The 17492-nt window shown below is 37.5% G+C and overlaps 1 protein-coding gene across 1 annotated transcript in view; it reads right to left on the bottom strand.

The window, feature by feature from the left end:
- Positions 1–1064: 1064 nt before the first annotated feature.
- rab15 (RAB15, member RAS oncogene family) overlaps positions 1065–17492 on the bottom strand; it is a 29712-nt gene continuing 13284 nt past the window's right edge. Inside the window, exons 4-9 of the mRNA XM_042503913.2 lie at positions 10871–10931; positions 8954–9014; positions 7402–7479; positions 6697–6786; positions 5810–5875; positions 1065–4758 (exon numbers count right to left, since the gene is read on the bottom strand). Coding sequence (XP_042359847.1) covers positions 4597–4758; positions 5810–5875; positions 6697–6786; positions 7402–7479; positions 8954–9014; positions 10871–10931 — 518 coding nt within the window. The 3' untranslated portion in view covers positions 1065–4596. The remainder of the gene's footprint in view (positions 4759–5809; positions 5876–6696; positions 6787–7401; positions 7480–8953; positions 9015–10870; positions 10932–17492) is intronic.

Consider the following 17492-nt stretch of genomic DNA (forward strand, 5'->3'; position numbering starts at 1 on the left):
ATGCATGCACCACTTTTTAGTTCATTCAGTTTATTTTCTAATCATTTAGCAATTCAAATGTTTTTCACTATAACAAGGAAGCTATTTTTTTTCCAAAAAAAAAGAAGAAAAAATAGTGTCCAGGCTGCCTTAAAATTTAAAGTTGACTGAATTTTAGAGGACCAGTTGAGGTCATTTTGAAATTATTCAACTTGTCATCTCAAATTTTGTCAACTTAAAAATTTAAGGCAGCCCACACACTAACTTTTAGAAGCTGAAACTAATAGTTTATTTCTACAGTGTAATATAACAAAACTAAAAAATTACCAAGCGAGGTGACTTTTCTTGTGAGACGCAGTATATCATGGCACATATCAAGATACAAGATTACCTTATCTTCATATTGCCCATCACTGCATATCAGTACTTTAAAAATATTCTTATTCAGGTATTGGTTTCAGCCATATTACCCAGTCATAATTTGATGTTTTTTTCCCCCATTATTTCATTCACCACCACTACACATGCAATTTAATACACTCTACTTTCAGGGAAAGGATCCTGAATTACAGGCAGGATAAGCATGGATGTGCTCTCGCCTGCCTGATTTCACATGTAAATAAAAATACTCCAGTAAATGTGCACATCATCAATAACTCATACCCTAATGCACGGCTCAGGAAAATAAGACAATATTTATAAACCAATAACCAATATCAGGGTTTCCACAGCTTAAGAGTTAAGACTTAAGAATTTTAAATGTCATTTACAATTAAATTGAAATCTAATTTTACAAAAGAAGAAAAGGAAAGAAAATTAAAGTTTAAAAAAAACATGGGGAGAAATTAATTACTTAAAGTTAGGGATAATTTAAGAAAGAAAGAAATCATCACAGTTTTCTCAGGTTTTAGAGGGTTCATGAATGAATTAGGAGGATGTGCACAGCCAACAGCCCATAGTTTTTGTATTGTAGTTGAGATCGTGTTCTCCTCAGACATTCAGTACTTGCTACTTCCACACAGCGCCACAGTGTTTATTTTGTACTGTAGGTCTCCACATAACCAAGAAGACACACTGGCACGGAGTCATATATCTGCAAGTATTTATTCATAAACATCTGACATCTTTTCTCCAAGAATAACATGTTGCATTTTACATGTTTGCATGTAATATATTTTCACAAATACAAGTTGAAGAAGTCTAAAAGAAAGAAAAATAGTTCTTGAAAACGACAAAGATACATTGTGTATCTAGAGCTTAGTCCAGAACATCATTCAGTACAACATACTGCCATTTCACACAGTGCACAGATTAACAACTGTTTTTGAGTAGCATTTAGTATTACTATGTTGCAAAAAAAAAAAAAAAAAAGTAGCCAAAGTTTGTCCGATGATGGCCATTCTGTTTAAGTCTCAAACAGGCAACTCTGGTCAAATGCTATACTTGTATTACTGTCAGTTGATTATTAACTTCACTGAAGTTGCGATAAAAGAAAGGAAAGAAGAGTGGATTGCATGCAAAACTCTCGCTTGTCCCTTTTAAAGTCTGAGGGGAGGAAAAGAAGAAATAGCATCTCCACTGAACTCTGTACAAAACAGTGAGAAAAGGACAAAGTGACCAAGACATTATTATCTTCACAGAGGGAATATTTCAGACCATCTAAATTATCACTGCAGACTTTTTTACACAGCCCCCTAAATGGTAATACATTAAATTAATGGCATGTCCCCATGACTCTATCGACCTACGATTCTTTGTAAAATCTGGTATGTACAATGCAGCGGGCAGTTATCAAAGCATCTGTACTTTAAGATACTTTCTCTTCAAAACAAAGACTAAAAAATGAAAAATGTCTTCACTTTTGCTACAGGGAAATCATTTTGTCCTCAGTGTTTCCCTCAGTTAACAGCTTACACTGGCGCACTTAAATGAAATGATCAGATGAATGTGTGGTCTCACATGGATGACATTACAATATCTGCTTAAAAAACAAAATAACAAAATTGCTGCATATTTTTAAAAAATGTTTCATCGCATTATGGTAGTCGTTGCAAGCATGGATGAATTATCAGGGGATCCCCGGGCCTTCATCTGCAAAATGTAACTAAAATTATCGCAACAAGGTAGAAACTCAAAATGACAATGAGCAGATGCAAAGCAATTGTAAAGACACACTTAATAACAAACAGGGACAAAAAACAACAACAAAAAAACTCAAAATAACTCAGTAGAGACACAAAATGACTACAGAGATGCGAAAAAGAAAACAAGAGGCAAAATGACCACAAAGAGACATGAAATGAAAACAAAAGGGTCAAAATAACTACAAAGAGACAGAAAACTAAATCAAAAAAGTGCAAAACAACTACAGACATACAACAACCCCAAAACACTCAGAAAAACTCAGTAGAGACACAAAATGACTACAAAGAGACATAAAACAAAACTTAAAAAGGAGTAAAAATAAATAATAATTGGTGCTCCTGAATTATAAAAATAATAATAAAGAGACACTGAAAATAACTTCGAAAAGACAAATTGACCTCAGAGGCACAAAATGAAATCCAAAAAAGGGACAGAATAACTTAAGAGACACAAAATGACAAAAAGCCCACTCAAAGTAACAAAACCACTACAGAGGCAGAAAATGGGAATAAAAAATGACTTAAAAGAGACACAAAGCAACTACAAAAAGATGCAAAGTGATAACAAAAGGGGCAAAACGGCTACAAATATACACAAAATGAAATAAAAGGGGGAAAAAAAAACCACAAAGACAAACAAAACAACAGAAAGAGAGAAAACCACCACAAAGTCTGTGTGTCTCACTCCTGTGTCGTAGAGGTGCTGGAGCCTTTTTGCAAGTCTGTGCTCAGGGGCCCACGATTGCAAGTGCATTACAACCAAAAACAAAAAGAAGAAGAAGAAAAGGCAGTGAACTACCTTAACACCGAACACCTCGCCAGTGCGTGTGCGGTTTGTCACATGCACGTAGCTCCCTCTAGTGGTCCGATCTTCACACTACATCCGATGCTCGGCTGCAGAGAGGCTGCAGGTGCATCAAAGGAAAACACTGAAGGGGTGGATAAAGGCCAAATGTAATCAATCACATTGTTGATCTGCCAGCCCTATGATCAATATCAGAGACAGCGCTTGGAAAATAATGTGGAATACAACATTGTCAAAAGTTTCAAGTCAGTGGCGGACGATTCCAAGTCATTCTGCGTCCCCCAGGTCAGGACTCTGTACAAAGTCTGTAAGAAAAGGTGATGAAATCTCCATTTCCAGCTCTACTGGAAGTTTTGACTTTTCAACCATATGTCAAATTCAAAGTTAGTGGTGGGCAGGGGTTTGCATTTGTTTACATCAAATACACGCTGAACTGAGCAGGAATTACTGCTTCAGACAGGTGGTTCCCAACTGGTGGGTCGCGGGTCCATTCTGATTTCACTGTGAATTTGCAGCACAGAGCTTTTGTTCTGAAGTGTGGTTTCCTACTGTAGAGTTTAAGAGTTGTTTAGTTTTTTTTTCTTCTGAGAGCAGTAACAATTTTCTTTTCTTTTTTTCAAAAATAAGAACCAGCCTAAGTAGCTGTTCTTTACTTATTAGAGGAGGGGGGTCGCTGTGTTTTTTTTGTACCTCCTAAAAGCTACAAATATTTTTCAAGGACAGTCAGAAATGTGAAAATCCAGTGATAATTTCTGTTTCTACAGTTTCTGGCGGTGATGAATGGTGTCATTTTTAGTGATAATTATCCTGGCAGGCCTGTTTGGAAGGCATGTTTTCTTAGAAAAATTACCAAAAATTTCCGAGGATCAAAAAACTGGCAAAAAAGTTTAGTGGAAAAGGAAATCACCTCTGAAGAAAAATTACCATTTATAAAAGAAAGATAAAAAAAATCCTTGTCAAAATGTTTTAAAGAATTTTTTTTACCAAAAATTTTTTTGTAAAATAAAACGTTCTTAAAAATCAGCAAAAAATCTAAAAAAAAAAAAAAAAAAGCCAAAATTTTAAAAGGGAAAAAAACTTTTCAAAGAAAATGACACCTGTCAAACCTATGGGCCTGCAGGTTTGAAAGACGTGTTTTAAAAATGTGGGCAAATTTTTTTCTTTCAGCGGTTCAGCTAAACCCCCAATATCCTCAAATCTTAGGAATGTCCTTGGTTTTAACTAATTGCACTTTATTCTTGCAACATGTTTTATCTTACTCTGCTTTAAGCCCTCGTGTTATTTACAGGTGGTGAAATAAAATCAAATATGTGGTCATCTCTCTTGCCCATGAAGAAATCTGGACCCGGTGGCTGGACCAGTTGGGAACCACTGTTTTAGAAAATGAACATTATGTCCCACTGAGGGACACCTTGACATCTGGACCCTTCAGTTGACTAATCCACAGCACACTTGGCACTGTATGACAAAATGTTTCCACCTTTTGTCCTTGAAACTGCTCTCAAATGGCTCGTTAGCATTTTTTGGCAACGCTCATGCGAAACAGAGAAACACGGCTGGTTTCAAAATCGCAGCCCGATGTTCCTCTCAATTTCGACAAAAAGGAGCAACATTTTGCCCGTAGTGTGCAAAGTGTCTGGTGACAGCAGACGAACTTGAACTGTTTCTTTAACACCAGCAGCCTTTTCCTTGGTCGTGCGGCGCGCCGTCACAGAGTCCCTCCTCTTCCTCCAGAGCAGCAAGATTAATCTCGTCATTAATGGACGTCCGGAGAAGATCCAGGTCCTTTTTATTGGCTGACAGCACCTGTTCAGCCAGTCGTGTGAAAGTCTTGAAGGGGAAACAGAGCCCACAGATTAGAAAAGAGAGATAAGACGTACTGTGAGCGGGAAAAGAGGCCCTCAGAGCTCAGCGGTAAGAGCACTGTTCACTGGAGCCCGACTCTTTTCAACGTCACTCTGTCAGTGAATTTTCTTAATAAAGTTGAATCTGATCTAATTTATTCATAATCATGACCCAGATATGGAAACGTAGCTATCTCGCTGGCAGCTGTACGTCAGAGTTGTCACCATATTGGAGACTCGCCTATAAACGCATGCAGTAAATCAGAGGAGCTACAGTCGTTCTGGATAAAAAAGCATTATACCCTCATTTTTTTTCAACTGATCGCGTCAAGACGTTTTTTTATATTCAAGGATTTATGATCTATGTGTAGTAGGGATGAAAAGTTTTGTCACCGTTTAAGTAGAATCATGATTTTTAGGTTATAATTGCGTGGACTAAACCACCGATGTGGTTAAAGGTAAGTCATCATCATAAATCAAAATTTTTAAAAAATCAAGTTTGTCAAGTATGAATTTGGTTAATTTTAAGACACTGAATCAGAAATATTTATAATGTGAATAAAATACTAATTGTAGAAAGTATAAATAAGATTAATAAATAAGAATATGAACTAAGATTAAAAAACAAATAAAAATATGCGCATTATGCTTCAATGTCACACTAATATGTAAAATGTTTTTTAAAAAAGTAAATTAAGTATAATATAATAAATGTGTAAAGTGTTAAAAAATATCAAAACATATGCCTTATGCTACATGACAGTTTGCAAAACTAGTACAGAAATGTTTAAAAATATAAGAAATATGTGCATTTGCTACAATGCACAGCACAATATATACATAAGTAGGAATAAGAATTAAAAACAATATTGAGGTCTTCCTTGGTTAAATACTTGAATAATAATTTTTGAAATGCTGACATATTGCTGCAGTGGGCCGACCGTATACATATGCACGTCTCTGCTAATGACTGCATGCATTGCTTTGATGGCGTTACTAACTTGTGCATGGCTATAAATGCTGTGAGCTCCTCTCACCTCTGTGATATTTTGGTTGGTGAAGGCACTTGTCTCAAAGAAGTCCATCCCATAAGCCTTGGCCAGCTGCAAGACAGAAAACAGTGACACGTTTCACTTTGCTGTTTTGGTCTTTTTGAATTAGCAGCAGAGACTGACTGACTCGTTATTTCCTCTCTCGCACAGGTGCAGCGTGATCCGTCGCCTGTCTGCTTTTAATGGAAACTGTGAGGCGACGTGAGGCGAAGCATGAGTCTGAGGTCGGCTCGATGCGTCAACAAACGCCCGACTGAAACTGAAGACAGAGGTGTCCTACATTGTGGTGAATTTGGAGCCAAAGTTTCTACCAGAGCAAAAACCAAGAAGGAGCATGAACTTTTGCTGAATTCTGAGCAACTTTTTATTTTCATTTTTTTACTAAACTGAGGGAGCTGGAAAAGCTGTTTCCTCCTGCTTACAGTCTTGATGCTAACTGCCTCCAGTTTGATATTTAATAGAGACAGAGAGAGACTTTATTGTCCATCTCAGTGGAAACGTGTCCTTGGCTTTGCTCAGACGCAGCAAAGATACATACAAAACACATAAAACAATACAACATTAAAAATGCACAAATGTTCAATATATGTAAATATAAATACACCATAAAATATCTAACAGAAGAAGTAGTTTTCCCTCATATGAATATTCGGTGTTCATCGATCTACTACTGAAATAGGTTTTAACTGAACTTTGAGCCTATTATTTTCTTACAGAACCCAAACTGACCATAAAGGCTGCAGGCTCCTGGTAACTAATATAACTCAAATAAAAACCAGAATCATAATTTTGTATTTTAGAACATCTTTTTTTTAATCCATCGTTTTTGAACCCATGTGAAACAGTAAGAACAGAGCCGGTGACGGACCCACCTTGATACCTTGCTCTGTGGCCACCTGCCTCTTGTCCACCTCATCTGCTTTGTTCCCGACCAGGATCTTCTGGACCTTTTCAGGAGCGTACTGCGGGGGTTTTGCCATGTGAATACAAAAGAGATGAGGACATTTACCGATAAGGAACTGTAATAATAAAAACAACGTGAAAGAGACAGGAAGAGAGAGAGATTTCAAATGTCAAGAGACTGCAGAGTGGAGAAAACACAGCGCTCAGGAAATGAGACCTAAATTAAAAGTAAATGGGAAGCGTGCCAAGATCAATAGAGTGTATATTCAGACAGACACATAGAGGAAATTAGGTCCGTAATGACTAAATGAATAGAATAAAATCATTTGGGAAATGACAGAGGGGAAGCAGGACAGACGAGACTGCTTTATGGAGACTCGGAGACGGTTCAAGAATGTGACTGCAAGAGGAAAAAATGATCGCCGTCTAATGTTTATGACGACACGTTTAAAAATAAGCTGAGAGATATTTGGAAATGAAGATGATAAACAGAGCAAAGCAATATCTGTCAGGCCAGAGCATTTGGTTTTTATCACACCACGTCAGGCAGCTGTTGTCTGCCAGCGTGAGGTGTCTGCACAGTAAGTAGTTGTGTCAGTTTTGCCCTTTTCCACAATGTGGGGAAAAAAAAAAAAGTCTGTTGATCTTAAATCTGCGATCTGTGCGTGACTCACCTCATCCACATCACTGGCCCACTTCATGATGTGTTGGAAGGATCGCTCACTCGTGATATCATACACCAGGAAGATTCCCTGAGGAGAGATGTTTGAGGATTTAAAAAAAACAAACAGAGGATTTCATGTTGCAGCATGTTTCAAAACGTGTTGATCCATAAACGTCGGTGAACGACGTTTAAAGTCGGGACATTTGGAAACATTAATATGATTCTTGTATTAAATCCAGACCGCCACTCAGAAAGTTGGCAGCCTTTACCAACAATTCATTTTACAAGGACATTATAAGACACTGGCTGATTTTTTATTGCACAAAACAGGAACAGGACACAATTTGATTGTCATTTTCTGGTAAACGCACAATTCAATTTTGAGTCAGTTTAACCTCTTTAAAAGCCAAAAGCAAAGTCAAAATTCAGCAACGTCGGTGTCGTACTTGTTGTGTTTGGCCTCGGAGAGCTACTCGTAACATCCTCCACACTGACTACAGCACTGCTGTGACACTGAATCCTTTAACAATTTTACTTTTATTGATGTTTTAAAGTTGCTACATGCAGCAACTTTGATCCATGAGAGATCCCTTTAAAACCTGAGCAAACTGGTTTGATTTCTTTCAAAAACACGGGAGACAATGAGCAATGAAATGACTCCAAAATAAGCCGGAAAATTAGTTTAAAAAAACCCTAGAAAAGTACTGTAAACTTTGGAAAAACAAACAAACAAAAAAAGAAAGAAAAGAAAACAAACAAGGCAAACAAGGTTAAAATTTATTACAATTATTTTTAAAAATTATTTTTTAAAAAATCTGTAATGTAATTATAATAGTTATGAATACAGTTTTTCCATAGATGTCTCCACTACCTTTTTTAAGTATTAAAATAATTTATAAATCTAGTAATTTCTTACAATTTGTGGAACTTAATTTCTTTTTACCAAACTGCTCATTGCCTTTTTTTTTAATGTTTTTGAAAGAAACCAAACCGATTTGCTCAAGGTTCAAAGGGTTAATAGTTCATCAAAGCACCTGATGAACTATTAACCTGTACATATTTAATTTCGGAGATAAATTTGATTACATTTTTTTATTCTTCTCTGTAGTACTGATATTACTTTAGAGGCATGCTTCACCCACAAAATGATTATTTTTATATTAGTTATTTCAAATATGTCACGTTGAAAAGGCTCCATGTTTAACAGTAACAAAACTAAATAATACAATAATACTAATAATAATAGAATAAAACCATCCATTTACAAACTCTCGCACAATTTGTGCAGTATAATTCAAATCTCCTTTATCCAGTTGTAAGATCAGATCTTGACAAACACACATTTTTTCTACAGCCTTACTGTCTGAATGCAGACCCTTTTAGTCCAATTCATTAAAAAACGTTTGCCAACTTTTGTGTTCTTTGTTCACTGTGGAGGCTGGCGAGAAAAACAACATTTTCATGGGAGATTGCTGTAAAGACGATCATTTTTTTGGGGTAAACTCATCAGTTAATGTGTGTAAAATCAGCTGCGGCAGCAGTCCGTGGAGGACAGCTGGTACCTGTGCTCGTCTGTAGTACTGCTTCGTGATGGTCTGGTATCTTTCTTGGCCTGCAGTGTCCCTGAAAAAATGAGAGGCATAAAAGAACATCAACACCCACAGAAACACATTATGTGAGATTACAATATGACAACACAGCCACCAGGGTAGTGGCCAGGATTTATAGAAATACTCGGGTTGTTATTCCCCGTCCCCCCCTAGTGCACTCCTTCTTAAAATCATGCTTGTGGGGACCTAAATGTTTTCTCTTTTCAGTTTTAAATACCTTTAACTTTGTGTCATTCAGATGTACGTCCACACTGTTTATCCTACTGTGCGATTCCCTAAAGAAATCTAATAAAATGACTAAATGTTCTTTTCTATTGGCCTTATATTCACTTCAGAGTATTAAAGAGTTCACATTTAACTGGCATTTTTTATCCTTGATTTGCAATTACAGCAGCCTAGATTATTATGGCATGGACACAAATGTATCAGATTTGTCAGCTAAACTTTCATTTTGTTCATGTTCATTAATTTTTTTAACATACTGAGAAAGCTAATACAATTGAGTAAATGTTCTTCTTTTCTTCATATTCACTTCAGAGTACTGAAGTTCACATTTACTCGGCATTGTTCATGTTCCTTGATTTGCAATTACAGCAGATTATTAGCAGATTTGTCATTTTAACAGTAATTCTGTGAACTCTACTCCTGCATCATATAGCAAAAAATAGGTTTCAACACTGGTAATGCTGTTTATCCCAAATTCCTACACTACCTTTGTTATGTAATTTTATTAAAATAGTTACATCAGATCATTTTGTCTCTTTTTAGGTGTCAGGAGTGAAAATTAGTCAGCAGTATTTGTTGTGTTACAGTTTCCGAATGATGAAGACAGTTGGACAACAGATGCAAAATAGGATGTAGGCTCTAAAATAGCTTGAAAAATAGTGCATGTAGCTGCTGTAATTGGGGAAAAATGCCCCCCAGACCCTCCAGGTTTGAGCTGTGCCTTGTGTTGTAATTTTTATTAGCAAGTGTGCATGCAAATACTCTGGCTACATCAATATCCTTTTTTAAATCACCTTTGAAGACCTCTGTCTATTGAAATATTTTTACTTTAAAAGGTCTACTTCATTATTATAGTGTGCCTTACTCCTGAAATAGCACTGAAATCTTTCACTGCTCTGTTTTGATTTTAAATTCAACCATTGTTTTTACATTTTTCTTTTATATTTTTTTCCCTGTGTGTTGATTTAATGTTTTTCTTTTGTATTGTGTTTTTAAATTTGTCCTCTGTGTGTTTTTTTGTGTTTTAAGTGTAAAGCACTTTGTAATGTTGGTTTTGATAAGTGCCATATAAATAAACTTTATTATTATTATTATAATTAAACAGACTAAACTAAATAGCGACCCTTACCCGCTAAAGATCAATATATTAGCATATTCAGTGTGAGCGTGTTAGCTGACGATCACCTCTGTGCCCAAATTCTGCCTCACAGAGACGCTAGACCAGTGCAATATATATTGGATGAGAAATGTTTTTTAAATTGTGACGGTAAAAATTCGACCTTTAGGTTTTGAAATTCTTGAATTCTCCAGTATCATAAAACAATTACACTGTAACTAAGTTTAGGAAGTTTAGGATCATGGCTCCACTTTATAAAAGCAGGTTTATAGCAGGCGACAAAGTCCAGTCTCAATCTAAATTATTTAATTGACCTAAGAGTAGGTAAATGTAACTGTATTAAGTCTAAAACTAGATGAATCGAGCAATTTGCTCAGGTTTCAAAGGGTTAATCTTGGGGTTAAAGCAAATATTACAAATGAATAATATCCCCTTTATCAGATCTACTGTTGTGTAATATCTAATGACAGTTTTTTTCATCTCCTGCATGAAGCCTTCCAGCCTGGCGCCTCATGCCGCTGTCTTACCATATCTGTATCCGCACTTTGATACCATCTATTAGCAGTGTCTTCATTTTGAAGTCGACTCCTGCGAGAGAGAAAAGATAGGAAATATTACATTCACAGAGGAACTTTACATGTATTTGATATTCGTCCAGACCCGTGAGCGCCGTGTTCAGACTAAATGTTCTGAATCTTCTCAGAGGCGTTTGCACTTTCCACCCAGTCATTGACTGAAATCAATTAACCCCGCGTGTCTTTTACAGACGGAGGTTCACCAGTGTCTGCTGCAGCTTTGCTACATCATAGAGGGCATTAACGCAACGAGAGCCACATCATCGCTGTATAATCAGCCTGTTCGAGGATGGGGCTAATGATCCAGCCAGCCGAGTCCTCGTTTAGCTCAGTTCTCTGCATCGATCACACGGGAGGTGAAATAAGCGAGAAGGGCAAAACGATGGAGGAAGAGATGAGAGAAGAGGAGCAGAGCTGAGATGGGGAGGGGGGGCACTCATGCTTCAGTGGTTTCTGATCTCTTTCAGACGGCTGAGTGTGATGTTGTTCATGGATGGAAAACCACAGGCGGGGCCAATTTTTTATTTCTATCAAGTCTCACCCTGAGTTCATGAATAGATATTGACATACGTCAACAGACAGGCTGCTGATAGTTCATATTTTGTGCTGATGCATTAAAGTATTTTTTTAATGCATAAAAAAAAGTAAATTCATACATTGATTACTTCTGCAGAAAAAAGACCATCTATTCACGGTTCAACATAGTTTAACCAGTTGGCTACTATTCAGGATTATTTTAGTATTTTAAATAATATTAATCTCTTTATTTATATACATATCTATCACGCACACTGACTTGTATATATTAGCTAAAAAATATTTAATATGGGCTTTTACATAAGAAAATTTAAAACTAGATTTTTCTGTTTTCTGTTCTATATTTATATTTTTTACTTTATTTTTTATTTTCCTTTTTATTTAATGTTTAATTTCCCTTACATTGAGAGCAAAGCTAACTGAAGTCAAATTCCTTGTCTGTGTAAGCATACTTGGCTAATAAAGATGATTGTGATTCTGTTTTAGGGTTGTTCAATTTTGGCAAAAATCACAATACCAAATATTTGGGTCAGAATTTAGATTATGATTATCTAACTCAATTGACTTTGGAAGTGCATCATGCATTTATCGAACTTTAAAAAAAACTTTTCAAACAGTGTTTTTTTTTTAACTTTAAATATAATTCAACTAAAAAACTAATTTTAAAAATGTAGAAATAATAATAATTACCTTTATTCCCAGAAATGTTACAGAGATGAATTGCTGCAAAGTTTGGAAATGGTTAACCAGCAATATGCCACAAAATATGTGCAAAGCAATTGCAAGAAACACGGCTCGGTCTGTGGCGAGGGCGCGACTTGCTGCCATGTGGGAGTGGTGCTTAATCTGTTCATGCTGAGGACACAACCCTGTTTTCCTCAATGATAGCTACAGCCCTGAGCATCTAATACCACTAAAATAATCCTTAACAATAGCAATAACAAACATAATCATGGACTTGTTAATAAGGTACAATTAAAATGCCCAAGCAGAAGAGTTTGAATTTTTACCATTTAAATATGCCAGTTTAAGCATTAGCTCAGTCTCTGCTGAATTCTTTCCTTCGTGTCTCTTTTCTCCATGACTGTCTCCTCAGACTAATGCATCCAAGTCGAAGAAAAGCAAACCCACAGGCTTCTACAGACCACACTAATCCCAGAGAAATCAATTAACAGTTCATCCCAATTAACCTGACACTCAACACCCATATGTCACAGCCGGCATCACGCTCCGAGAAAGAACTGCTGCTTTTTTTATAGCTGTATTTCTGCAAGGTTTGTATTCCAAGAGATTGACATAAAGAAACAGCTGACATATGTACTATAGCTAGCCTGGCTATTTGCTAAAAAAAACAAAAACAAAAAAAAAAAACAAGCTGGAGTCGAGGGAAGACCCCGCGGAGTCAGGAGCTCACAGAGGCGACAGCATGACGCCTCATTTAAGTCGTGAGGCAGCCTTTGCCTTTGACGAGAGAGCATTCAGACTAAATGAAAGGTCACCATAACAATCAGTGGCTTGCTTTGCCTGAGGCTCGCGAGCAGATCATGAAATAGAGGCTGTCCTCCTGCACCATTGTCCAGCTGTAACAGCAGCATATAAAGCTCCAGTCAGGAGTCATCCATGCAAACAGCGATGATTTTAATATGAAATGCAGACCTGGACTGATGGGTTCTCCAGATGTACAGTGGGTGTCTACAGCAAGGGGGTCGTACCAAGTCTGGAAAGTTGAATATAAATCCAGATTGACTACACAGGCAAGTCACATGAGAATTAATAAAAATCAGCAGTGAGTCTCTCAGACACGAGTACATTTTGAATTATATTTACCAGACAACAAAAGATGCTTCAACCCACTCTGTCTGATTCCTTCTGTGAAACATAAATTGTATAGACAACCATGTGATTGCTCTGCATTGTTTTATAACAGCCGAGCAAAATGAGGCTGTTTGCAAACAATTAATGACCCAACAGCTGTCGTGAAGGTATAAAAAAATGTCTCTTTTTATTAGAGGTTTAATATTCAAATTGTTCTGGGTATTGCCGTCACTACAGCAGAGGTCCCATTTGCGGCACAATTTCTCATTTCTCTCGGAGACAGAAAGATTAGAGTTGCACACATGTCCTCTGCAGCCAAGGATGTTGCATTCAAGACAACACAATCACCGGAATAATGTTGGGATTGTATGTTTCTGTAAACCATGTATGTGTAACACTTGTACATTATTATGTAGCGAACATGTTGAAATTTTGCTTTGGTTGACGTGTGATTATTCTTAGGCACAAAAACCACCTTGTTATAGTTTGGGAAAAGATCATGTTCTGGCTTAAAATACCCATTTGTTGTCGCACAATGACTGGAAATGTCAGCTATGACTCACTTAAAAATCACCTGCTTTTGGTTTGGAGGCACGACTGCTGCTGTAAATGTTGTCTTGTTAAAAACAATCATCTGCTTGCAATGGCACAATATTAGCTGGAAATACCACCAATTTTTCACAAAAGAGTACATACGTTTGGTTGTACAATTACTGCCTGAAATGCTGCTGGTCAATAAACGACTGTTTTTGTTGTCTCCTGGTTTTGAACAGCGGTTGGCAGATTAGCAGCTGTCTCGCCAATAATGCACTAAAAATCACCCACTTTTGTTTGGTGGAAATACTGCTGCTGTCTGGCTAAAAAACAACCGGTTTAAATTTGAACAGTGATCTGCAACGGTCTGCGGCTTACTAGCCGTCTTGATGAAATCTGCAAAAAACACCCTTTTGGTTTGGTGGCAAGACTTCCACTGGAAATGCCAGCAATGTCTTGCGAAAAAAACAATCACTTTTGGTGGAAGAATTACGGCTGGAAAATCTGTCTAGCTAAAAAAACGTTTTTTGTTTGTTTGTTACTATTGGTAGACATCCCGCTATGGTGGAAATGCTGCTGATGTCTCGCTAATAAAACAACTGCTTTTGGTGGCAAGACTGCAGATAAAAATGCCACTGATGTCTTGGTAAAAATCAACCGGCTTGTTCATGTTTATTGTGGACAGTTATGTTAAAAGTGGACCACAGCTGGGTCCAACAACTGTTGGCATAATTGCTGCTGGAAATGCCGCTGATGTACGCTCATTTACATGTAATCAGAGCTACATCCCTACTCACAAAATATTGATACAGAAATTCATCTGCAGGCTTACAGGCAAACTGTGAGCAAACCCCAGCTTACACCTCACACTGACTGAGGACCTAGTTTTAGGAATACTTCTGCTGTTCAGCCTAAATCACCAACACCAGCTTGAAGAAAGAAAGTCATTCTGCAGACTCCCCTCTCCTCTTCAGAGGGAGCTGTGACAATGGAGACAGGCACGATGTGCGAGGAGAGACGGCGGTTAATTTAACACGGCAGCCTTTCACAATCAGCAGTGTGAAAGCCATGTAAAACCTAATGGGTGCACACCTAAAATTGACTTGACGAATTACCAGGATGACTGTGTTCGACTATGCAAGACGGATTAGGTGGCGACACGTGTCAGCGTGCTGTAGGTAATGGCGACAGGCTCACTAATGGATGGACGGATGGATGCTCTGGCGCTGACACAAATTCACTGGGGAGCAGGTCTGTCATCCATGATGATCAGAGGACAGCCAACAACTGTCAACAGCAGTTGTCTTTGGGGCTCAGAAGGACATGGGACACTTTTTGTCCAATTATGAACTTGTTATCAATCTGGAACAATTTAGCTTTGTGTTGAGCCCCTGTATGAAATGAAACACGTATAGTGAATCATTGTGGTTATTTCATATCAAACCAGTGTTACACAGCATTTATATTGTGATTAAACACATAAATGAGCCCAAATCTCTTATCAAAGAATAAGACAAAGTGATAATGGAGAGGAAAAATCAGTTTTACTAAAAATAAAACAAAAATAAAATTTAAAAAAATGTTATTGTTTGTTATTTGTTATTCTTGAGCCTGTAAAAAAATAAAATAGTACTAAAAATACCATCAAAAGTACTGAAGCGCTTAAAAAAAAACAGATTTACAATGAAACCTTCAACCTAAGCCTGCACAAAAGAAAAAACAGAGAAGAAAATGAGTCTGACTGATAAACAGATATATTGACATGGCTGTATATTAGGGCTAACAATTAACAAGAACTCGCAGTACAGAAATGCCAAAGACATACGGCCGATGTTTGACATAGTTTTTTGTAACTGAAAAGTTCATTTATTGACTGTAAAATGTCCTGCTAAGTAAGGATCCTTATTAAAAATATTTGTTAATGTAAACTTCAAAATCAAAACACCAAATTCTGTTCATGTGTTGGGAAGTACTACTGCAAACATGGAAGTTGTTTAAAGCCTTTAAAGCCTAAAGTCTGACAAAGACATTTCTCTTGAGTCAGAGTCGTTTGTATCTGAAGACGACAAATTTGAAAATGTAATAAATCTCGAGTCGTGGAGTTCAAAAAAAAGGTGAGCTTACCCGAGCTCTGTAGTGTCTCGTTGCAGTTTAGCAGCTCAGGGTTACATAAAGTGCTGCTAACATAACATACCTCAATCTCTGACTGAACTGATGGTGGCCAAGTAGCATTGTGGGTAATGTAGGCGACAGGTTTTGACAAGAAAGTAAATTAAAGTAAAAAAAAAAGTTTTCAAAAGGATAAATACTTTGATTCTTTTTTGATACTGCATGTTTAAATGCTGATCCCAACTTGTCAAATACTGCCGCTGTGTCAGTGGACCTTCGTGTCCAAATCGGACGTGGTAGGTACCCTCCCGCGTTTGTTGTTGACGTTTTGGGACGGCATATGAATTTGCACTTGATACAAAAATACACTTCCGTTTTCACAGGACATGATTTTTTAAAGATTTTTTGGGGGGGCTTTTATGCCTTTGATTGATAGGAAAGCTGAAGTGTGAAAGGGGGAAAGAGAGGGGACGACATGCAGCAAAGGGCTGAAACCGGAATCAAACCTGCAGTCGCTGCAGCGAGGACACAGCCTCTGTACATGGGGCGCCTGCTCTACCCACTGAGCCACCTATCTATGTTCATTTTATTATGTAACAAAAGTACAGATACATTTAGAGAGAAAAAAACATCATCAGTAAGCAAACAGCGGGCTCCTGGATGAAAGTCCAGGGTTTGGTGGATCCCTGACAAAGCGGCAGTATTTGATAAGATGAGAGCCAACAGACTGGTTCAAAATGATGAGATCTCTCTTAATTATCCATTCAATAGTATAAAAAGCACTGAAGCAAAGAGACGTTTCCCATACCAGCACTGTGTGCAGGCTGTTCAAAAAATCTATTTTTTGAGCTTTGGAATTTTGTATCAAAAGACATATTGAGTGTTTTTTTATTATAAAAGCATTGAACCAAAGTTAAATTCTAGTATCGTCACATGACTATGACAGCACCCCTGTCTTCTTTGGAAGCTCTTTATGAGGTGATAACTGTCTGCGGAGGCTGCGACCCATGCCCGGCCCTTTGGACTAATGAGCCCGTCGAGCAGTGGCGCGCTGAGTGTGCCACCAGGCCGTGACCATAACACCACTGGGATCACCACCAGGACAGCTGCTTATTGAGCCATGATATAGGGCAAGCGCCGGTATTTTATAGGTGTTTTGACAGCCAGGTGCTCCGAGGAGCCCGGTGACGAGACTGCCGAGGTAACAGTGAGGAAGATTAAACCCAGCAGTGTGACTGAATAGCATTAATAAATCATCTCTACAGCTGCTCTTTGCCAGAGAAATGTGCTCTCTCGGGCCCAGATGAAAGTCCAATGTGGAACAGAGTGACCTGTTAAAATAAAATACCTGGACGAGCGAGGGTGGTTTAGTCTTTTAGGTAAGAATAGTCCAAACTAGTCCAGATTCCAAAGAGTCTGGCTTGATTTTTATTGATATTGAAGGTAGGAAAGCCGGAGATTTCGCTTTAAAGTGAGCTGTAATCAGGGAAAAAGTAAGATCTTTTTTAAGATTTTTTATATAGATTTTCATTTTTATTGTTTTTTTTACATTTCTGGGCATTTTATGTGTTGTCAAAAA

The sequence above is a fragment of the Plectropomus leopardus genome, chromosome 16 (genome assembly GCF_026936395.1).
Source record: "Plectropomus leopardus strain MGB_pleo_1.0 chromosome 16, ASM2693639v1, whole genome shotgun sequence".
In the NCBI taxonomy this organism is placed as follows: domain Eukaryota; kingdom Metazoa; phylum Chordata; class Actinopteri; order Perciformes; family Serranidae; genus Plectropomus; species Plectropomus leopardus.